This window comes from Penaeus japonicus, unplaced genomic scaffold (assembly GCF_977035675.1).
Source record: "Penaeus japonicus unplaced genomic scaffold, GWHDUDI00000001_assembly GWHDUDI00000002, whole genome shotgun sequence".
Lineage (NCBI taxonomy): Eukaryota > Metazoa > Arthropoda > Malacostraca > Decapoda > Penaeidae > Penaeus > Penaeus japonicus.
The window spans coordinates 46798390-46808389 of NW_028234404.1; the positions used below are offsets into that span (position 1 = coordinate 46798390).

The following is a 10000-nucleotide window of genomic DNA, read 5'->3' on the forward strand; positions in this document are numbered from 1 at the left end:
TGAGTAACAACCAAAGTCACTTGGGGAACGAGCAGGATTACAGTCATGGTGCTAGTATGTTCTACGGCACATAATTCCCGCCCTTTCCCGGTCTGGCTGCATGTCTGTGACGGAGCAATGTCTGGAAGGATGCAAAATCTAGACGAATAATTGTAACGGAATTATTGAAAGTTTCTTCGGAATAGCTGCTTGTTTTCAATGTTGCTCATGTCACCTCCCGTACACACATCGAATCTGCCTTCGCGCTTAGCCCGTCTCCAACCCTCCGGAGCGTGGGTGACGCCCCACATGCCATGCTCTCCTCGAAAGCTAAACCAAAGCCGCGTCGCTCGACTACACATCCTTCCTATCTGCCGTCGCCTCTTCCTGGTGCCCCTCCGAGTCGTCTTACTCGCGACCCCCCAACTGCTAGTAAATCCTCCTACTACCCCCCCTCTCCCCCCCCTCCCCCCCCCCTCCTCCTCCTCCTCCTCCTCCTCCTCCTCCTCCTCCTCCTCCTCCTCCTCCTCCTCCTCCTCCTCCTCCTCCTCCTCCCGGCCCAGTACCACCATCGCCTTCCCCGCCCCTCTCTCACCGGGTCCCGCCTAACATCCCCCAGAGGCCCGTACGTTCTCCCTCTCTAGATCCCAGCCGCCTCCCCCCAGGAATCGTCACCGCCCGCCCCCGCACCCTCGTCGCCCCATCGCCCCCTCCCTTGGCCCTCAGTTGCCTTTAATTCTTGTGTCCCCCCTCGTCTCCCCCGCCCTCGTCACCTTTGCAGCGTGTGTGCAGGATGCCACGAGACCATTTTTAAATTACGTTTACCCGCTTACAGTATCTGGCGGCGACACACAATGGCAGGAGGAACTTGTGCTGTGCTAAGATCCGTTGTTGGACCTTAGGTGGAGCTCCGTGTGCTTTGGTAGGGGCTTTCGTGCAAGGGGACCAAACTTTCATTCTGGTTTGCAAGGTGGCTGCAACCAAGCCTGGAGTTCCTCACCAAAGTAATGACGTCACGGCGTTACGTCATCTCTTTATACTTGTAAGTAAGTAAAAGGTGACTGTTAGCGACCGTTGGAAAGTGGTGTGAACCAGAAGTGTATAAGCGTTGTACAACGAGTGTGTAATGGTGTGGTGCGGCGAGACTGAGCGCGGCGGCAAGACGCGCTAGCGGAAGGTCGTCGTGCTTGAGGTTAGCGGCGCCGGCCCGCTGTCGTCTGCGGCGCGGCCTGCTTGCTCGCTATCGTCCGCTGCCGCTCGCCGCACGTTCCGCCGCTCCCCTCCGCCGGCACAACGATCGCTGGCTGGCTTCTCAAATCAAGCACACCGAGTCTTTGTGACAAAAAGACATGCACTACAGGGAAAAGCGGATAAAAGAAAGAAAGGGAGGGAGGAAGTGGATGAGTTAGGGCGAGCGAGCGGGAGGGAGGGAGGAAGGGAGTGAGAAAAGCTTTCGTAGTTCTTCAGCTCAAATTCGAAATCTGTCGACCGTTTCTGCTTTAAATCTTGAACAGTTAACGAACAGAGAGGCCTGGCTTGTGCAGGCAACTATTGAGCCTCGGTTCCTGCATGACGAGACGAAACCAGCGGAGGTATCGCCAGTCGGCCGTTCGAGCGTCGGCAGAAGCGCTTCTTGCCACTAAACAGTTGTTAGTGATGGCACTTTTCTAGCCAAAAAGTCTTGTGCTTGATAAATGCAATTGTAGCCAACTACGTGCAACATTACCGGCAACATCAAAATGTCCGTGCCTAGTCCGACGATGCGCGCACGGGCCCGACTCTCGCGGGCCGTCGGTTCACATCCGCTTGCAGTCGACAGAACTCGAGCATTAGCCAAGCAGAATCGATCATTAGCGGCCAGACCCTGATTAGCAGCCTCTCCTTATCGTAAGCTGTCGTATTACGAACAACACGTATTTTATGCTACTTCAAAACACCGTGCATTATGAACGCTAACTTTTCGAACCAGCCATTGCTTCACGGTTTACAGAGTAATAGGGCAGGTGTTAAATTTCAGATTTAGCTAAAAATAAGGAAAATAGAACACGGTCATTTGCCACGAAATATGCAGTGGGTTGTAGTAAAGACTAGAGCACAACACTTTCGGCCGTTGCAAAGCACTCGAGTTGTACAAGACAGCACTATGGGTCATAGGAAAGGAACTGAGGAGAGCACTGGGAATCAGCATAGGTGCTAAGACTTATAAAAGCACTCACTGATGGATCTCTGCAGAACAACACACAGAGCGCCAGCTGCCTGTGCCATCACACTCACTCACTGCATGACGTCTGCGGCTTTCCCTGGCATTGTGCTGTATGTCCTTGTCTTGATCCGAGGAAAAAGGAGAGAGAGGCTGAGCCAGGAAGGAAGGAATCCAAAGCGAGAGAAGAGAAAGATAAGAGAATAGGTATGGTAAGATTAGGGGGAGTAGGGGCAGACGGGCGAGACTCAGTCAGTAGCGGCAGTGTACTCCATTTTAAAGAGTGAATAATTGTGCTGGTTTTTAGGCAGTGGTCGGGTTGGCAGGTGGCGGGGCGGGCGGTTGCAGGGCACTGCGCAGTCGTCACAAACAGCCGTCAGTAGTGAGTGTCATCCGTGATGCCCCCGAGGGCTCGCACAATCAAGTTGTAGGTCACAGTGACACAAACGGGGGTTTTCCGGGGATCCCCGCCCCCCAGTCTCGTTCCCTCTAATACGCAGCCCCCGTATCGCCCCCTCCTATCCCACCCCTACTCAGGACGGGGTGTTGGTTAGTAGCGTGGAGGGAGAGGAGAAAGGGACGCATGGCGGCAGGTCCCCCAACCCGCCACACCCCGCCTCCGCTGCAGCCACAGTCTGGATAAGGGGGGCGGGGCGCCCGGCCCCCCACCCCCACCCAGCAGGACACGCGGCCGACGTACCATTGGCCCCAGACTATTTTAATTACGAGCCGAGTGTGTAGAGACGTCACGTGATGTGATGGCCAGTTGTAGGGGCGGAGTTAGTGTACTCTGAGGCGGAGCCGGGCGGGCGGGAGGCGGAGTCGGCAGCTTAGAGGTGGAGTCCAGCGCGCGGGAGGCCACCAGGCTCCACCCATTCCACTAGTCACGCCCCCCAGGGGAGGAGCGCGGCCAGATGCAGCGCCGCGTCCCCCGCCCGCTTCAGTTCCGCCGCGTCTGTCTTGTGAGCCACACGTTGCGCTCTACCTCCCACACCTGCACGCCCACACTAGTGCTGTATCTCACGCCCACGCACGCCCACACCCACCTGCCATAGTGTGTGAATTGGTGGCTCCATTTTTGCCGTATAAGCTTGTGGAAGAAGGCTTTTAAGGCATGTGTGACCGACGTATCGGAAAATGTGGAGTGGCGAATCAAAGGGTCGTGCCGTGTACGTACGTACGATGTGGTGTGAAGGTGCACGAGCGGAGTGCCCGGCCGTGTTTCCCGTTTGTATGGTATAACCGCTTGATGTTTAGATCTTTTGACTGATGTACGTTGTGTCCAACTGTATCTGCCACGCCCGGCCCTAACCGCCTCTCCCCGTCTGGCGGGCTGCAACGCCGCCGCCGACGCCGCCGCCGCCGCCGCCGCCGCCGCCGCCGCCGACACCACCACTCCTGCGGTCGGTCGGTCGGTCGGTCGGTCGGTCGGTCGGCAGCGCAGGCTGCTTCGGCACGGGCAGTAGCGGCGGAAGATTGAAGCGCAGCAGTGTTAGTTGTGCTCATGAGTTTTGTGCAGCGGGGATGAAGGCGGTGCTGGAGGCACGGCGTGGTAGCGACAGGACAACGTACAAACGTCTCGATAGCAACACCTGTGCACGCATCTCTGACACCGGCCGGTCCGAGATCAGCGGCGGCGGCGGCTGCGACGGTGGCGGCGTCGGCCGGCGGCGGCTAGCGGCGGCTAGCAGCGGAGCCTAGGACGTCGGGAGCTGTGGGGACGGTTTGGAGCGTAGTGGGCGTCTGGGTGGACCCGGCGGGCGAGGCGGGGATGTGCAGGACAGTGGTGGTGGTGGAGGTAGTGGCGCCGCCGGGCTGCGCCGCCCTGCCACGCAGGACCGCTGCTAGTGGGCGCCGCGGTAACAGCGGAGCGGCGGCGCTGCGACCGCTACCACCGACCCGTGCGGCGCGACCCGACCCGCTCCACCGACACCCGACATAGTTTTTTCCGACTGCGAGTGCAATGGTCAGACGAAGAGTTGAGCAGGTGGCGCATGTGGTGCGAAGTTGCCCGCACAGTGGCGCCGCCCTGCCTTGTGATAGTGCAGTGTACATAACCCTGTGTAACAAGTGCTCAAGTGCAAATAGTGTAAAACAAGTGATAGTGGTGACATGCCAGTCAGGAACATGTGTACACAGGTAAGAAGATACCCTTTTCATTTTAAGTGTATATCGGGGTTTAGGCTCATTCCAATAGGCTTACATGTTAGTGTATCTATATCCACATTGCATCTTAATCTTCCACCGACTTCCACCCAGTTCCACCTGCCTCCTGCCTCCTGCCTCCTGCCTCCTGCTCACACCACTTGCCCCTATCCCACGATACCAACCCACGGTGCAACTGCCCTCTTCCCAGCCTCCACTATTTCATCCATTTGCAGTCCTTACTCACCATCATCTCTTACGGTGTAACACTGTTGCGAGAACATACAACACCACCGTGTTTTGCACCGCCTGTGGTCTGCAGATGAAGTGACACCAACCTTCCAAATTAAGAGCCTGCTTACTCTACCTTTTCTCATTTTCATCAGTTTCTTCTCTCTCTCTCTCTCTCTCTCTCTCTCTCTCTCTCTCTCTCTCTCTCTCTCTCTCTCTCTCTCTCTCTCTCTCTCTCTCTCTCTCTCTCTCTCTGTCTCTCTCTCTCTTTCTCTCTTATTTTCTGTTTAATCGTCTAAATCTGAGCATTTAGTTCACCGGTCAGCTGTTTCATTTTATTTTATTTTTTCGCCAGTCATACATTATAACTTCAAATGTCGAAATACCACAGAGTGTCACACAATCTTTGTTTTCATACTTTACAATCTGCCTTGTCGGTGTTTTCCAATTCCCACCAGTTGCCTGTACTTCTCAACCCCCCCCCCTCCCCTTCCAACACCCCCTACCTTCATGCTAGCCAGACTGTCTCCCCGCCTCCCTACCACACTAACTCTAGCCTTCCCTTCTCCCCCCGCTCTTATCTCCGGTTCTCCCCAACCAGGGATTTACCTTTCCTTCGTGTGTCTTTCCCCGGGCCGGCTGGATTCGCTCGCTGGCCGTCCCTGTGGCTAGTTTGCAAATCCGGCACGAAGTTCACTGACTGATGTTCCGGGTCGCAAATAATCGTTATCCAGCGATGATTTAAGCGAGGAGAAAAAGAAGGGGGGTTTGATGGTTTTATTCCATTCTGTCACGAAAATGGGATGAAGAAAGATACATATTTTAGTTGGACATGGGCAGCGTGCAGGGCTCAGCTGGGCGGTGAATATCGACCAACAGAAAATGGGCTTAGTGACCGGTTGTGGTGAACTTCACACAGAAAATGGGGTTGCGTGGAGTGTGCATGACCCCGCCTCGCCCGCCATCCACCAGTCACACCAGCACCACCACCAACAACGCTACACTTGGTGCTGCATGCCCGGAAACTTTATTAAGCGAGCCGTAGATTTTTTTTTTTTTTCTTCTTTCAAATTTGGAGTGAGTGGTCTGACGAACTGATGGCTTTAGTTCAGTATGGCGGACATTGCAAATCTTTTTCGCGAAGTTTCATGAGTTATCTTTCTTTTTTTTTTGTCTGTCATTTTCTGATAGTTTGCGTTGCACATAATTTGAATAGAAGTTGCAAATAGTGTGCTTTTGCCTCGACTAGCGCAACGCACGCTCTGCCACCCAGTCGAGCCCTTACCCTAACGTAACAATATTTCAAGCACGACTAAGCGTTTTACCGGCTCATTCACCATCAATTTAGTTTTCACTTACTCTCACTCTTTCTCCAACGCCTATTATCCGATTCGCTCTCACTTTCGTTCGCACGCACGCACACACGTACAAACTCTCCCGCTCCCGCACACTCGCAGACACACGTGCTGTACAAGGTTTATTCGGGACTAATATCCTGAAATATGTCCGGATTGCAAAGCTACTCGAACACGTCATCGTATTGATTCTAGTGGGTCTAGTTAGTCCAGCACAGTGCATGTCCCAAGTGCCATTACCGCCACCTTCCCAGAGGGCGCGAACTTGGATTTCGCGGCGTACATCTGGCAGGGCTGCCCGTGACGCGTCATATGTGTTACGTCATCGCGCGGTGGAGTGAACAGGGTGTAACGCCCCGAGAGGATTTTTGAAAATTGGTGTACATTTGCGAAGACTGTTTGCGCGTTCGACATTGAAACTTTGGCCAAGACGAGTTGTTGTGTTCACGCAGGATGGAAAGCAACCGACATACTCCCGTGTTTGCATACTTTGTCTTAGTGAAATGAAGGACAAAGAGTGAAGGTGAACTTTGTATGATACGAGAAAAAGTGTTATGATTGCGAAGAGACTATGTTCGAATTTAAGTTTTTTTTTTTTTAACGTGTCTTCGTCTGATTTTGTAAGAGCCATTTTATGAAAATAATGCTGAAGTGGAAGGATGAACAGAATAATCTGAAAGTTGAAGCAAACAACTGTGGTCGGCATACCCACATTACAAACACCTCATCCCTCAGTATGACTTACATGTTCGATAGAGTCATGGGCATCCTGTTTATGCTGACGCCGAGTGGCCTAATGAAAACTAATGGCACCTTTGGGCGACGGAAGGTGCCAGCGGTGGAAGTAAGGTCCTCTCGCCGACCATCGTTTCCCTGCACGGCCTTCTTCACTACCAGAACCTTCCTTTGTGCCACGCCTCTCCTCTTCTGTTGCCACAGGATTTCCCACCGCATTTATTCCGAGTACGAACGCTTCCTATGTTGTGGTATTTTCCTTCTCTTTAGTCACTGCTTTGCCATTATGTTCTTCCGTACTCTCATGCTGGTACAGATCCTGCACCCTCTCACTAGGGATAGCTTGACCAGCCTCTTTGACCATTCGGATAGGGTGTATGGTGTAGTGTTGAAAAGGGGAATTCTTACAAAAAGAGGACTTTGTATTTTGATTGTAGAATCTTGAGAGAGAGAGAGAGAGAGAGAGAGAGAGAGAGAGAGAGAGAGAGAGAGAGAGAGAGAGAGAAAGAAAGAATAGGGGAAATATGTGATGTGAAGGAAGACAGGTGTACTGGTTGGAGAAGCTAATTTGATAAGGACTTTGAAGACTTCTTCATCGCTTTAAAGAGAATGAGTGATGTGTAATTGTAGGTGACTGTAGACGAAATTCTTTGCTTGGAAGCTATAATGGAAGGAGGCAAAATGGATGTGCCAAAAAATGAAGTTATTAAAAGGCAAGGATTTTTTCGAGTAATGATAATCAAAGATATGGAGTAGGGATGCTAACTTAGAAAGTACAGACACACACACACACACACAGACAGACAGACAGAATAACTAAAAAGAGAAACTGCTCAGAGTAAGAAATGTTTGAAGTAAGAGGGGACCAAAAGATGCAAAAAAAGGAGGAGGGCGAGAGAAGAGCTTAAGATTTAGCGTTAGAGTTAAAAGTTACGAGGAAGCAGTAGTTGTGAGAAGGGCGAAGAATTGAAAATACGAGGGGAAAGGCAGGAAGAAAGGGATGAATAGGAGGGAAGATATGTGTGAACAACTTGCAGAGAAAGGTGACAGGAGATTCAAAAAGTATGTGAAGGGGGATATCATAGGTATGGGGCGAGATGAGAACACACACACACACACACAGAGAGAGAGAAACAGACAGACAGACAGACAGACAGACAGACAGACAGACAGACAGACATAAATGTGTCTCTAAACAAAAGAATTGCTATCTTCGCCTGTGTTGTCCACGTAATCCAAAGGCTTACTGTCCTTCGAATAATTCGGTTTATTTTTGTAGTTATCCACACCTAATTATGGATGGCTCATGGATATGTTTCTTCAGTGTTGGACAAAGTTAAGGCTCCTCTGGGGAGAGGGAAGTGGAGGGGGAATCAGGGGGAGAGAGAGAGAGAGAGAGAGAGAGAGAGAGAGAGAGAGAGAGAGAGAGAGAGAGAGAGAGAGAGAGAGAGAGAGAGAGAGAGGGGGGGGGGGTAGGAGAGGAGAGGAAGAGAGAGAGAGAGTGGTAGGGAGACGGCAGAAATTGATTTACTGGAACAGGCTGGTAGGAACGTGTAAGTGAGAGGCGTTAGATTTATGGCGAAGTCGTGGTGTCGGGAGGAGGAGAAAAAGACAGACCAACAGAAAATGAAATTGTCTTATCTATAGCAACTAGAACGGTAGATGGAATGAATAAAGGGTAGAGTAGACGGTATCAGAAACAGGGGAGAACATGTCGAGTTGCTGTGAAACCGTGGTGCAATGAGAGAGAGAGAGAGAGAGAGAGAGGTGAGATAGAGAAGGAGAGAGGGGGGGGGGATAAAAAGAAAGAAATTAAGTTGCAGTTTGTTCGCTTAATCGGTTTCATTCATAAAGCTTTGGAGTGTTGCCTCGTGTCATGGGCAATGATGCGGTATCTCCCCGAGAGTGAGTTGACGAGAGATCTCAGGAGTAACCTACCTAGTGAGCCCCTGGCCTCCAGACCTACATAACCCGTTCCATACATGAATCTGCTTTTTGTCGTTATATAAGTATGTACCCTGAGCTCAAGGCTTCTAACGGGGTTGTTGTACTTAGTTTTTTTTTTTTTTTTTTTTTTTTTGGCGGGGTTGTTTTTTTATTTTTTAAGTACATCTTGCCTTTAGTTTTCGTTCTATCCGGGAGTATTATCTAGAAAACTTTCAACCTTAAGGTTTTCACATGAATAGGTGAACTATATGATTGAACTGAATTTCCCATTTACTTTGCAATATATTGATTCCACCCTATTATTGTCGATACTCTTCAGCACAGGGTTACTCTTTTCGTCTAAACAAAGTAAATTGGAAATTTCAATATATTAACCCATAACAAGGGAGAAAATAGCCATTAATATGATACTAGAGAGATTCCAGTATCATAGAAAAATATGTGCTGCTTTATGAATGGATATCCAATAACTATTCAAGCGTCATCATGGTGTACCACAACGGGACCCGAACTAATCTAGAATTGGACTCGGAAATCTAACGTGGACCTGTGACCCAGTTTTAGGACTCGTGCTCTAAAGAAGAAGAAGAAAAAAGAATCACTGAATTATCTGAGTGAGTACTTACAAGACACTTTCACGACCTATAATTTGCACGGAATGCGCTGGGATTCTGTCCCATTATCCCCTTTGAGCAACCTTTAGTGTCTGGCGAAGGAAATGGTTGATGGCCCCGCGAGGGAAATTGTTCCTCGAGTTGGGAGACAAGGATAGTTTTACAGCAAGAGACTCGAGGCTTTGAGGGAGACACAGAAGCCAAGTGTTAGTGTTTTGGCTGCAGCTCCGTGGAGGTATCAACGTCACCCGTACTGAGGCGTCGTTACAGGAGTGTGGTGGCGCAGCTGCTCCTACTGAGGCATTGTTATTTTTGGCGAAGAATACAGATTTTTTTTTTTTTTTCTTGGTTATATTTCATCCTGTTTCTTTGTTTTTGCTATTCTCTGGGTGTGTGTTGAGGGCGGGGTAGGGGTGGAGGGGAGGGGGGGTTATGGGGGTATTCGTTGTGGTGGCATTTTGGCGAACGTTGTTGATGAAGATGTCCTGAAATATCTTTATCTTGATCTCGCTGTCTTTTTCGTTCGGTTCTTTCTCGCCTTCTTTCTTTACTCACAAGGGTTTCAAGAGCTGTGTGCCTCGAATTGTCTCTCTGTTATATCCCCAGCCAATGCCCTAGTGTAAGCCTCCTCCCCTCGGATAAACTCTCTCTTCTCTCCTTTCTTCTCGTCTGATCCCCTTCCCATTTTCCGTTCTTCGTCCCTCTCCCCTTCACCCTTAATCAGTTTCACTTGTAAATCATAATAACTCTCATCCTGTAGCAAGTGCGGTGGCCTGAAATGCATAATGTTGAAA

The 10000-nt window shown here is 50.5% G+C and overlaps 2 protein-coding genes across 2 annotated transcripts in view; both read left to right on the forward strand.

Annotated features, from left to right (window-relative positions):
• The window catches only part of LOC147472400 (uncharacterized), a 458727-nt gene that overhangs the window by 361579 nt on the left and 87148 nt on the right, over positions 1-10000 (forward strand). The window lies entirely within an intron of this gene.
• The window catches only part of LOC147472401 (uncharacterized), a 10370-nt gene continuing 4511 nt past the window's right edge, over positions 4142-10000 (forward strand). The window contains exon 1 of the mRNA XM_086552086.1: positions 4142-4318. Within this exon, the coding sequence (XP_086408212.1) occupies positions 4143-4318 (176 nt within the window). The 5' untranslated portion in view covers position 4142. The remainder of the gene's footprint in view (positions 4319-10000) is intronic.